Source organism: Microtus pennsylvanicus, chromosome 11 (genome assembly GCF_037038515.1).
Source record: "Microtus pennsylvanicus isolate mMicPen1 chromosome 11, mMicPen1.hap1, whole genome shotgun sequence".
Lineage (NCBI taxonomy): Eukaryota > Metazoa > Chordata > Mammalia > Rodentia > Cricetidae > Microtus > Microtus pennsylvanicus.
Window position 1 is genome coordinate 21350493 of NC_134589.1, and position 14058 is coordinate 21364550.

General features: G+C 40.5%; 1 protein-coding gene across 7 annotated transcripts in view; it reads right to left on the minus strand.

Annotated features, from left to right (window-relative positions):
• The window catches only part of LOC142860014 (leucine-rich repeat-containing protein 37A2-like), a 51640-nt gene that overhangs the window by 14633 nt on the left and 22949 nt on the right, over positions 1-14058 (minus strand). For 5 of the 7 annotated variants that reach the window (XM_075990701.1, XM_075990703.1, XM_075990698.1 and 2 more), the window contains 2 exons: positions 3866-3937; positions 215-289 (listed from right to left, as the gene is read on the minus strand). In XM_075990701.1, the coding sequence (XP_075846816.1) occupies positions 215-289; positions 3866-3937 (147 nt within the window). The remainder of the gene's footprint in view (positions 1-214; positions 290-3865; positions 3938-14058) is intronic. The other 2 variants (XM_075990705.1, XM_075990700.1) reach the window with 1 other exon arrangement.

Below are 14058 nucleotides of genomic sequence, written 5' to 3' on the forward strand. Positions count from 1 at the left end.
CCTTCCATATTCACACTCCTGCCTGCACACACACATGCACACACACACGCACGCACTCACTCGTGCACAAACACATCTGTACACACATATGCATGCATGCATGCACACACACATCTGCACACACACACGCATGTCTGCACACACATGCGTTCACACATATACACATTAACATTTTTAAACGTAAGTAAACTCATCCTAAGAAAGTAACCCTTACAGATGCTCCAGCTCCAGGGTCATCATGAGGATGTTCTCAAGCGCTGTCATTGGCACATGTGTTTTCCCCAGGTCTCTGAAGGAGAGAGATTTCATTAGGAACCATTTTCATCACAAGCGGTCACTTATGCTCTGGTTTTCCTATAAAAGTATCTGGTTTAGGAATTTATTGTTGGGCTTGGAGAGATGGCTCAGAGGTTAAGAGCTTGTACTGCTCATGCAGAGGATCTGAATTCACTCTCCAGCACCCACGTTGGGCAGCTCAGAGTCACATGGAACTCCATCTCCAGAGCCGCTGCCACCCTCTTTTGGCCTCTCCCACACATGTGGGCATATTAGCACACACACATACAGTTAAACATAACTAAACGTAAAATCTATGGCCATTGAAGATTATTTCATAGAGCTCTTTTCGAAAAAAAAGAGCGGGTTTAATATTTGCTTAAATCAATAATCTCGGCATAGAACAGAGTCTGTCTCCATCACTGTCTGACTCTCATTTTGATCTCGGCATAGAACAGAGTCTGTCTCCATCACTGTCTGACTCTCATTTTGATCCCGGCATAGAACAGAGTCTGTCTCCATCACTGTCTGACTCTCATTTTGATCTCGGCATAGAACAGAGTCTGTCTCCATCACTGTCTGACTCTCATTTTGATCCCGGCATAGAACAGAGTCTGTCTCCATCACTGTCTGACTCTCAGTTTGATCTCAGCATAGAACAGAGTCTGTCTCCATCACTGTCTGACTCTCATTTTGATCTCGGCATAGAACAGAGTCTGTCTCCATCACTGTCTGACTCTCAGTTTGATCTCGGCATAGAACAGAGTCTGTCTCCATCACTGTCTGACTCTCATTTTGATCTCGGCATAGAACAGAGTCTGTCTCCATCACTGTCTGACTCTCATTTTGATCCCGGCATAGAACAGAGTCTGTGTCCATCACTGTCTGACTCTCAGTTTGATCCCGGCATAGAACAGAGTCTGTGTCCATCACTGTCTGACTCTCATATTGATCCCGGCATAGAACAGAGTCTGTGTCCATCACTGTCTGACTCTCATTTTGATCTCGGCATAGAACAGAGTCTGTCTCCATCACTATCTGACTCTCAGTTTGATCTCGGCATAGAACAGAGTCTGTCTCCATCACTGTCTGACTCTCAGTTTGATCCCGGCATAGAACAGAGTCTGTGTCCATCACTATCTGACTCTCAGTTTGATCCCGGCATAGAACAGAGTCTGTCTCCATCACTGTCTGACTCTCGTTTTGATCCCGGCATAGAACAGAGTCTGTGTCCATCACTGTCTGACTCTCATTTTGATCTCGGCATAGAACAGAGTCTGTGTCCATCACTGTCTGACTCTCATTTTGATCTCGGCATAGAACAGAGTCTGTCTCCATCACTGTCTGACTCTCAGTTTGATCCCGGCATAGAACAGAGTCTGTCTCCATCACTGTCTGACTCTCGTTTTGATCCCGGCATAGAACAGAGTCTGTGTCCATCACTGTCTGACTCTCATTTTGATCTCGGCATAGAACAGAGTCTGTGTCCATCACTGTCTGACTCTCATTTTGATCTCGGCATAGAACAGAGTCTGTCTCCATCACTGTCTGACTCTCAGTTTGATCCCGGCATAGAACAGAGTCTGTCTCCATCACTGTCTGACTCTCAGTTTGATCCCGGCATAGAACAGAGTCTGTCTCCATCACTGTCTGACTCTCATTTTGATCTCGGCATAGAACAGAGTCTGTCTCCATCACTGTCTGACTCTCAGTTTGATCTCGGCATAGAACAGAGTCTGTCTCCATCACTGTCTGACTCTCAGTTTGATCTTGCACACACCCTACTGCAGCTGTCACTCAAGTTTCTTTTCACTTTAATTTCTAAACACCCAATTCCCATTTATTTAAAGTCCTTTCAGTCAGTTTATACATCTATATTAAAAACACAGGAAGCTGGGTATTTTAATTTTTGAGGCAGGGTCTCTTTGTTAGCCCTGCCTGGCCTGAACTCACTATGTAGACCAGGCTGGCCTCAAATTCTGAGCAACCTACCAGCTTCTGCCTCCCGAGTGCTGGAACTAAAGGCACACCACCATACAGAGCTCCCCTCTCACTTCTTTTTTTTTAAACAAAATATTTACTTATTATTTATGCGTATGTGTTCAGGTGCCTGTTGAGGCTAGAAGGACCGAGTTCCAGGTGGTTGTGAGCCAGCTGGTATGTGCTGAGAACTGACCCTGGGTCTTCTATAAGAGTAGTAAGTCCTCTTAACCACTTAGCCATCTCTCCAAACCCCTTTCCTTCTTAAAAAAAAAAACTGATTTTTTTTTAAGTGTGTGTGCACGTGCACAGAAGTCAGAGGTGTCAGATTCCCTGGAGCTGGAGTTACAGGCAATCGTGAACATCCCAGTGTGGTTGCTGGAAATCAAACATAGTTCCTCTTTGTAAAAGTAGTGTACACTGGGGCTCTTAAGCCATTAAGAATTTTGCTCTTCAGGAGGATTGGGGTTCCATTTCCACATCCACATGTGGCTCACAATCGTCTGTAACTCCAGTCATCTGGCGCCCTCTTCTGCCACATGTGGGCACTGCATATTCAGGTTGCCTAGACATTCACAAGGAAAAGAGCCACACTTGAAATATTTTTTAATTTAAAAGGTAGGGTGGATCTGGGAGAGAAAGAAAGTGGGGAGGAAAGACTGGGGAAGAGAGCTGGGGTTGGGATGTAATATATATAAGAGAAGAATAAAAAAGAAAGAAAAATAGTATACACTTATGACTGTGCTTTCTGAGAAGATATTCCTACATTGTTTACATATACATCTCTATGTTCTTCAACACACTTTCCTCCTCAGCTGAATGTCTTGCCCATTGTATCCTTTATTTACCTTTTTCATGTGTGTGTGTGTGTGCATGTGCCACAGTGTGACAGAGGAGGGTTATCTGTCTATGTGTTATTCTCATTGGTTAATAAATAAAGAAAACTGCTTGGCCTAGGTCAGAAGATAGGTAGGCAGGGAAGACAGAACAGAATGCTGGGAGGAAGAAGGCAGTGAGTCCGACACCATAGCTCTCCTCTCTGAGATGGACGCTGGTTAGACTCGTCTTGCTCAAAGCCACAGTCAAATGGCAATACACATTAATAGAAATGGGTTGAATTGATATGTAAGAGCTAGCCAATAAGAGATTAGAGCTAATGGGCCAGGCAGTTTTCTTTATTTATTAGCCAATGAAGGTAACACATAGACAGATAACCCTCCTCCATCAACAATGTATTTGTGGAGGTCAGAGGACAAATAACACGAGCTAGTCCTTGAACTCAGGTCCCCAGACTCACTGGAAACCCTCTATTTGTCAGGCCCTACTCTTATTTCTTTTATTTCATTTTCTTTTAAGAGACAGTGTCTCCCAATGCACACACACGGGTGATCTGTAACTCACAGAAGATCTGCCTGTGTCTGCCTTCCAAGTGTTGGAATTAAAAGCAGGCACTGCCTTTCCTGGGCAATCAATGATTTTTTTAAAACATTAGTTAAAACTAAAATTGGGATTTTTAAAAAAATTTTAAGACAAAATGCTCTCCCGATGGAAATAAAGATGAGTTCCTTAGAACTCATCTAAGGAACCATGAGACGGCTACAATACTCACAAATATTTTAATGCTGGCAACTTATAAAGGTAGGGATCTTCAACAACTGTCAGAGGGTTCTGGCTGAGGATTCTGAAAAAATGCGATAGAATTTATGTTACAAACAATGCAGCATCTTGAAACTACCTGAAATGTTTGTATTAATTTCTTTGGCATGGACATTTATATTTTTAAAAAAATCATGATTTTTTTACCCATAACATCCTTTCTAGGTATATATTATTATATATATTATTATTGTATAATATACTTAGAATCCATGAATATCCTTCCCTTGGAAACCATCCACGAGTATAGAAAAAAATAAAGTAAAACGGAGGAAAGGGGGGATATAAAGGAAAAAATGCCAAAGAGCTTTTAGGTTTAAAAAACTCCAACAAACAAGTAAAAGGGTAATAAAGCCCTTAACCTATAGGAAAGGCTTTTTGCTTTGTTTTGTTTTGGGTATTTTTTTTTTCAAGACAGGGTTTCTCTGTGCAACAGTCCTGGCTGTCCTGGAACTTGCTCTATAGACCAGGCTGGCCTTGAACTCACAGAGATCTGCCTGCCTCTGTCTCTGCCTCCTGAGTGCTGGGATTAAAGGTGTGTGCCACCATTATGCAGCAAGGAAAGTGAGCATTGCATTATAAGAATTGAAAGGAACAGCCTAAGGTTTTCAGACAACCAACCTTAATATATCCAATAACTTTACAGGCTCTATTACAGCTAATTGGACTCCTGTGCCAATGTTAAATTTAAGGACATTCAAGGAAGCAAATAGTCTCATATGGCATGCATTCACCTTTTGTGAAGCAAATGTTAAACTTGTGGTCAGGCTTTAGAACAGCTGGTACAGGAGCAACTAGATACTCAGCATATTGAAGAATCAACCAGCCCTTGGAATTCTCCTGTATTTATTTTTAAAAAGAAATCTGGAAAATGGAGAATGGTAACAGATCTAAGAGATGTTAATAAAGTGATCCAGCCAATGGGCTCTCTACACTCTGGCATTCCTTTGCCTTTTCTATTTCCTAAAGGATGGCCTCTTATAGCTATTGATTTAAAAGATTGTTTCTTCACAATGCCTTTAAAGAAGGTACACTTTACAAGACACAGAAAAATTTGCCTACACATTGTCAACTAATAATTCTCAGCCTGCTAAATGATATCAATGGAAGATTCTCCCACAGAGAATGTTAAATAGCCCCTCCCTCTTCCAATATTTTGTAAGTCAATTTCCTGAATCTATAGTTTATTATTATATGGACAACATTTACTACCAGATTCAAATTGGATACTAAAAAATCCAAAGAGGAGACTCTATTAATTATTTAGGCTACAAAATAGGTTTACAAAAACTTAGACCTCAAAAGGTGCAAACTAGGAGAGATTGATTGCAGACTCTTAATGAATTCCAAAGATGGCTAGAAGACATTTTCAATCTCTGGCCTACTATTGGGATAGGTCCTGATGTTAATTCAAACAAAACCTTAGATAGTGACAAGGACTAGAATAGTCCCAGGGAATTATCAGCTGAGGCTGAGGGAATTGACTTTTAGTGAAGAGAAATTACAGAAGGAAATCCAGAAGATTCGCATGGATCTGAATCTTAATGCATTCTGGTCATACTACCCTCCAAACATTCCCCTACAGGAATTTTAATACAAAGGGAAGACATTATTTTAGAATGGACCTTTTTTTACTACACAATCTGAGTGAAAAATTAAAAACTTATTTGGAAAAGGTCTCTGAGCTAATTCTAAAAGAAAAATTGAAACTTTGCTGTTGAATGAGTTTTCTGTCCTGCCCAGGTCCTGCAGTCATTAACTCCCAAAGAAATCACACAAAGGTCTATATTAGTTATAAACCAATTGGCCTAGTAGCCCAGACTTCTTATTAGCTCTTATACTTTTATTAGCCCATTATTCTTGTCCATGTCAGCCACATGGCTCAGTACCTTATTCAATGAGGCAGTCACTTCTTACTTCTTCTGTGGCTGGGTCACAACTGCAGACTAGGACTTCCTTCTTCCCAGAATTCTCCTGTTCTCATTGACCTGCCTCTACTTCCTGTCTGGTTGTCCTGCCTATACTTCCTGCCTGGCTAGTGGCCAATCAGTATTTTATCAAAGTACAATGGACAGGATATAAACCATTGTCGCCCAGCACACCTCATCATCTGTTTCTTTTTAAAGGAACAAGAATTCTGAATCTAATACACTTTGTTTAGCTTTTCTCTTGACCATTAGCCATAACAACTTGTAACCAACGTTGTAAACAAATGAAAATTTCCATAGTCCATTTGTTGGGAACGTGGATGTAGTTTTCCAGGCTACTTCCTGCTGTCTGGGGGCACTGATAATCTTCTGGGGACCTAAAGAAAATTTAGAATTATCACCAAGTCATGACTGGAGTATCCTGTGAGGTTTGATCATCTCAGGCAGCAGTCTTGAATTTGTTTTTGATGAGAACTCAGACATCTGGGCCATCTGTTCCTACCAGATATTTCTCAAGTGGTCTTCCTTGATCAAACTTGATTTTTCTTAACTCAGAATAAATCCATAGCCTCTCATTTCCTGTGGAAACAAAAGCAAAACCTCTTCTCCAAAGTAACATATCTTTTGACTTCAATTTTGAAGTAAAGGTATTTTCAAAATATTTGTTTTATTAATCCAGCAGCATTTATAAACAAATACCTTCTATCAGCTATTGCTCCTTCCTCAGCTGTCAAGCAATTCAAAGACAACATAATAATAAATAGTATCCGACTTTCTGCATATTTTTCATCTTTATGTGGCTTTATTTTAACCTCTATTTCTTTTATTTTTAATTTTTGGCTTTTTGAGACAGGTTCTCTGTGTATCTTTGGAAGTCCTGGAACTCTTTCTATAGATCAGGCTGTCCTTGAACTTACAGAGATACACCTGCCTCTGTCTACCAAGTGCCACCACACCTTGAACTTGCCTCCCAAGTGTTGGGATTAAAGGTGTATGCCACCACACCCAACTACTAGCTTTTTTCTTTTTTTCTTCTCAAGCCTACATATATTTTTAAACACAGTAAACCATTTAGAGGTTTTTTTCGTCTTTGAATCTATCTTTACAGTATATATCTCTCTTTTTCTGACCACAAGAGTCTTTAATTTGTTAAGCAATATGGAGATGATTAAAGCCGTGGCTTTGATGGCTGGATCCAGCCCATTTCTTATTTCTGAGATTCCAGGTTCATGGTGGAGGTACCAGCTGGAGCCATGTTTATTGCCACAACTCTATGGCATTTCAAGGTCCCTGCCAGGCAGGGCGATGGTGGCGCATGCCTTTAATCCCAGCACTTGGGAGGCAGAGGCAGGCGGATCTCTGGGAGTTCGAGACCAGCCTGGTCTACAGAGCTAGTTCCAGGATAGGCTCCAAAGCCACAGAGAAACCCTGTCTCGAAAAACCAAAAAAAAAAAAAAAAAAAAAAAACAAGGCCCCTGCCAGGAAGCAAGCTGCAACAGTGTGCTCACAAACCACACTCAAATGCTCTGTAGTCGGACCTTCTGCCTGAAAGAGTCAGAGTTTGCAATGGCAGGATGGCCTAGAAAGCTGACATTTTAAAATGACACTGCTTTTTTCTTGCTAAGGCTGAAAACCAAAGAGCATGCAGTCAGCTTTTCATCAACACCATTTAAGTGTTTTGTGACAGGCTCTCTTAAAAGAGCTGCAAGGTTTTGCAGCTAAAGCTGAGTCAGGAAGCCTCTTTTAAATGAGACACATTTGCCTCTAGCAAGCAGAGCCCACCTGAGAAAGTGCTGCTATCAACAAGCCATGCTTTATTCTTTTCTGTCTAGAATTACTTCCAAAGCTCTCTCAGGCTTTATGTGGATTCAGTTGTCCATGTGGTTGCCATTTGTTGTTGGGGTGCTATAGCTTGCTTGCTGGCAGGGACCTTAAAATGCCGTAGAGTTGTGCCAATAAACATGACTACAGCTGGTACCTCCACCATGAGCCTGGAATCTCAGAAATCTAAGGAATGGGCTGGATCCAGCCATCAAAGCCACGGCTTTAATCCTTTCCATATTGTTTAACAAATTAAAGACTCACATGGTCAGTAAAGAGAGATTTAAAGATGAAGAAAACCTCTAAATGTTTTACAGTGTGTTAAAAATATATGCAGGCTTGGGAGAGAGAAAAAAAGGTTAAAGTTCTTAAAATAAAAAAAAGAGAGTAGCTGGAATGGTGGAACATACCTTTAATCCCAACACTTGGAAGACAGAGGCAGGCAGACCTCTGTGAGTTCAAGGCATGGTGGCACACACCTTTAATCTCAATGCGTGGGAGGCAGAGTCAGACAGATCTCTGTGAGTTCAAGGTGTGGTGGCACACACCTTTAATCCCAGTACTTGGGAGGCAGAGGAAGGCAGATTTCTGTGAGTTTAATGACAGCCGGGTCTATAGAGGGAGTTCCAGAACAGCAAAAGACACATAGAGAACCTGTCTCAAAAAGCCAAAAATTAAAAGTAAAAATTAAAAAATAGAGGTTAAAATAAAGCCACATAAAGATGAAATATACACAGAGAGTCTGGATACTGTATGTTATTATGTTCTCTTTGAATTGTTTGACTGCTGAGGAAGGAGCAATAGCTGCTAGAAGGTATTGTTTATAAATGCTGCTGGATTAATAAAACATAAATATTTTGAAAATACCTTTACTTCAAAATTGAAGTCAAAAGGTATGTTACTTTGGAGAAGAGGTTTTGCTTTTGTTTCCATAGAAAATGAGAGGCTATGAATTCATTCTGAGGTAAGAAAAAATCAGGTTTGATCAAGGAAGACCACCTGAGAAATATCTGGTAGGAACAGATGGCCCAGATGTCTGAGTTCTCATCAAAAACAAATTCAAGACTGCTGCCTGATATGATCAAGCCTCACAGGATACTCCAGTCATGACTTGGTGATAATTCTAAATTTTCTTTAGGTCCCCAGAAGATTATCAGTGCCCCCAAACAGCAGGAAGTAGCCTGGAAACTACATCCACATTCCCCCCAAAATGGACTATGGATGTTTTCATTTGTTCACAATGTTGGTTACAAGTTGTTATGGCTAATGGTCAGAGACAAGCTAAACAAAGGGTATTAGATTGAGAGTTCTTGTTCCTTTAAAAAAAAGATGGGTGGGAGAGTGCTTTGGGACAATGGTCTGTATTCTGTCAATTATATTTTAAGTAAATGCTGATTGGCCAGTAGTCAGGCAGGAAGTATAGGTGGGACAACCAGGCTGGAAGTAGGTGTGGGGCAATGAGAATTCTGGGAAGAGTGAAGTGCATTCTGTAGTTGTGACCCAGCCACAGAGCAAGCAAGATGTGACTGCCAAATAAGGTACTGAGCCACGTGGCTAACACAGACAAGAACAATGGGCTAATATAAGTTATTAAGAGTTAATAAGAAGCCTGAGCTAATGGGCCAATCAATATAGACCTCTGTGTGTTTCTCTGGGACTTAATGATTGCTGGAACTGGGCAGGACATAAACCTCATGACAACACTTCGTCCATTAACAGGAATAGACCCAGCAAAAAATTATAGTACCTTTTAATACTAATGAAATTGACAAATTATTTGAATTAAGTGAACCCTGGCAAAGAACTTGTAGTATTTTTGAAAAGATGAGATTAGCAACAACTATCACGAAAGTAAGAGAATTCAACTTTTCAAGAGAACTAGCTGGATCCTTTCTCACATTGTATGGGGCACACCAATAACTGGAGCCCTTACATTCTATACTGATACAAATAAATCAGAAAAGGCAGGTTGCAAATCAGAAAATTTAAGTAAATTGGACCAAAGCCCCTATGATTTGTTCCAAAAATCAAAACTATAATCTATTCTCATGGTACTAAGGAATTTTAAAGAACCTCACAACATAGTTACCGATTTGCCATATGCAGAAAGAGTGTTTTACATATTAAAACAGCTGAATTTATACCAGATGATACAGAATTGATTTCATTATTTTTTCAGTTACCAAGATATAGTCAGGAATGGGCAGTAAAAAAGACTTTTCCATCATGTGCCAACAAGTCAAGGAAAGTATAAGGAAATAACCTACTTGTTCTTTATACAACCAAACACCACTACCTGCAGGAATTAACCCAAAGGGTACACAAAGGAATGAAATCTGGCAGATGGATGTGTTTCATTGTATAGAATTTGGAAAACTAAAATATGTACATCACACCATTGATACCTATTCAGGTCTTCAATGGGACTCTGCCTTGAGTTCAGAAAAGACTGATTCAATAATCACACATTTATTGGAAGTTATAGCCATCATGGGTATACCTGCACAAATAAAGACAGATAGTACTCCAGCATATGTCTTTAAGAAAATGGAACAGTTTTTTTCTTATTATAATATAAAGCATATTACAGGCATGCCACACAATTCTACAGGACAGGCAGTTATAGAAAGGTCAAATCTAACTCTAAAGGATATGTTAAATAAACAGAAAGGGATGATAAATAACCCCAGAAATAGATGGAATGATGCTTTATTAACTTTGAGAAAGGAACAGCAGCTGCAGAGAGACACTGGAAAAAAACTACAGAATTAAATCAGCTGTTATACTTTAAAGATGTTGACATCAGAATGGAAACCAGGACATGTGTTACACTGGGGAAGGAGTTTTGCTTTTTTTCAACAGGAGAAGAAAAGATACGATCAAAATTGATAAAGATTCACTTCGACCAAGAGACATCTCTTAATTAGAAGAGTTGATAATTCATCAAACACCATGGCCATTTAATCAGAACCAACCTGTAGGGATAAGTCCCGCCCCATAGGGGGCGTGTTCGCCTCGGGCTAATGTTTACCTATAAATCTGGTGAGCATGCTCGCAGTGCTTGCTTCTGCTTTCCTGGTCTCCGCGGGAACAGTGGTTCTGTAAGTCTATTTTTCCATTAAAGCTGTATATATATTTTTACATTCTGTCTGCATTCGTTTACACCGTTACATTTTGGCATCCAATGTCGGGCTATTGTGCCCCCGACTCAAGCGCGTAGCCTGCTAGCTAACACAGCACGCTCCTGGGTGCTGTTTTTTAGTTCGTGACTCGGCCCCAGTGCCAAGTCAGAGACACACTCGGCCACACAGGCCCATTCTGCCCCCCATACTCACCAGAGCAATTAACCCCTCCCTGCCTGCCTTGGCTAAGTTTGGAGCCGAACCCCACTGCCTGAATTAGCGGAAGCTCAAGTACCTGCAGTTTTGCAACAAAAGCCACCACAGCGGCAGATTTGGTCTGATACAAAGTGACTTGGCCGGGCGGTGGTGGCGCATGCCTTTAATCCCAGCACTCGGGAGGCAGAGACAGGCGGATCTCTGTGAGTTCGAGTCCAGCCTGGTCTACAAGAACTAGTTCAAGGACAGGCTCCAAAAACACAGAGACCACCACTGGCAGGAACGGATCATTGCAGGTAAAAAATTTTTCCTTTATAAATTAAATGTCTGAACACGTTACTATTCAAGAATTTAACAGGTTTTTTAATTGTACCATGTGGGAGATTTTACGAGAGGTGTCTATCACCCCACATCTATGGATCCTTCTGGGATTCGTAGTTTACATTTGCACTAAATGGTTTGATAATAGAAATATGATAAATTCTTTATGAGACGAATCCAGGATTCTTAAGGCAGAGATTGAACGCTTATAAACAATTGAGAATGACAACAGTCTTCTCAAGAATCAGTTTGAAGTTCTCCAGGAAGAGAACAGATCTTTGTTTAACATGACTCGATCAACTGAGCAAAATTTTAAAAAGCTACAGGCTGATGTTAAGGAGAAATTCATTACTATGGAAGAGGGAACAGATGATTTGGATCGTAAGCTTCACTCCCTTTCTGTAGGAACTGAAACATTAGTGGCTGATATTAAGGAGAAATTCATTACTATGGAAGAGGGAACAGCTGATTTGGATCGTAAACTTCAGTCCCTTTCTGTAGGAACTGAAACATTAACTGAGAGAATCAAAACTGCTGAATGTGACATTCGGATTTTGTCTAAAGCTTATGACAGATTGGCGGAAAGATTGTCAATACAAGAAGGCACGGTTTATGCCATAAAAATTATGTCCAAAGATGAGATGTTATCTCTAATGGACAAACTTCATACTTTAGAATCCTCAATGAAGGCTTTGGAACATAAATCTGGACAGGAGATTCAGACATTGCAGAAGGCAATGGTGAATAGAATTGAAAAGATTGAGGAATCTAAATTCTGATGAAAAGAGCAAAGAGTAGAAAGGCAAATTTTAACTACATCTGTGGATAAATCTCTCTGGGATAATTTCCACAAAGCTCTACCTACAGCTCTACCTGCCTTTCCATTAATAACAACAGAGAAGGTGATTGGTTCCAGAAACCCTAGGGTCATCAAGGAAGATACATGGGAGCCTGTCCGTATGAATGATCTCAAAGAAATTAAACAGGCTGTCATGACTTTTGGGATGCAAGCCTCTTTTGTTAAAGAGATGCTAAAATCTTTGGCCATGACAAGCAGAACAACCCCCTCAGACTGGCTCCAGCTGAGCTCTGCGGTACTTGAAAGTGGAACGCAATTAAAATGGAAATGCTTATTCAGGCAAGAGGCTAGACTTTTAGAACAGCAGGAAAAAGCAAAGGGAATTGACATTTCCCTAGATAAAATTCTAGGTGAAGGGCTCTTTTCCAACCCTCAGGAACAAGCTAATTTGGATGAAAACACACTCTCCATGTGTACTACAGCAGCCTTAAGGGCTTGGGACAGGGTAAAAGACCCAGGACAGAGAATGGAATCATTTGTCAGAGTTAAACAGGGTCAGAGAGAACCCTTTAGTGACTTTTTACAAAGACTAACTTAGGCTGTACAAATAGGGATATCTGACCCAGAAGCAAGACGTATAATGATTGAGTCTTTGGCTTATGAAAATGCAAATGTGGAATGCAAAAGGATTTTGGGGCCTTTAAAGCTCAGATCAGCGCCCTTGGAAGAATGGGTCTTGCATACACTGAATGTTGATACATTTGATTATGGCACTGAAGCATGGGTAGAAGAAGCAATTTCCAATGGTAAAAGGAGACACCAGAATACCAAATGTTTTAATTGTGGCAAAATGGGTCATATGAAAAAAATTGTAGACAATGGATTTTCAGAAATAATAATAATGCATCTTCTAGAAATAACAGAAATAGGAGGACTCAGCCTTCAGGTTTATGTAGATTATGTGGAAAAGGCAGACATTGGATGAATGAATGCAGGTCTACAAGAGATAGACAAGGCAACCTGATACAGAAGGTAAACGTGAGAAGGGGAGCCTCACAGGCCCCCATTGCAAACATGGTTCAGTCATTTCCAGTTTCTACAGAGAACGTGCCTCATCAGGACAATTAGGAAGCCCCATGCCTACTGTTACAAGCAATACTGATCAGAAAGATGAGTTACATGTGTTTTGGCAAACTTCTATAAATGATCAAAGACCTAAACTGAGAGTGTGTGTAAATGGCATTTTTATTACTGGCCTACTGGACACAGGTGCTGATGTAAGTATCATTACCCCAGAATCTTGGCATCCATATTGGCCTCTTCAGAATGTAAATGTTCAGCTCCTGGGAATTGGAACCCTATCTCGAGTAAGGCAGAGCATGAAATGGGTTGAATGTATAGGGCCAGAGGGAAAATAGGAAAATTAAGGCCATGTGTAGCCAATATTGCCAATGAATTTATGGTGTCATGACCCATTACAACAATGGAATACCCAAATTAACATTCCTGCTACTTCTAGAGCCTATATTTCTGAGAATAATATTAAAAGATATTACAAACAGAGAAAACCGGCCATTCAGGCTGTACAAGAACAAGCAATTGATGTCCCTTCAGAGATACCAACAGCCTTGCCTCTAAAATGGTTGACTGAGAAACCAATATGGAAAAAAGCAATGGCCTTTAGCTGAGGAAAAGTTATAGGCTTTAGAACAGCTGGTACAAGAACAATTAGATGCTGGACATATAGAAGAATCTACCAGCCCTTGGAATTCTCCTGTATTTTTGGTCAAGGAAAAATCAGGTAAATGGAGAATGGTGAAAGATCTCAGGGCCATCAACAAGGTTATTCAACCTATGGGCCCTCTGCAATCTGGAATTCCTTTGCCCTCTTTATTACCAAAAGGATGGCCTCTCATAGTTATTGATTTAAAGGATTGTT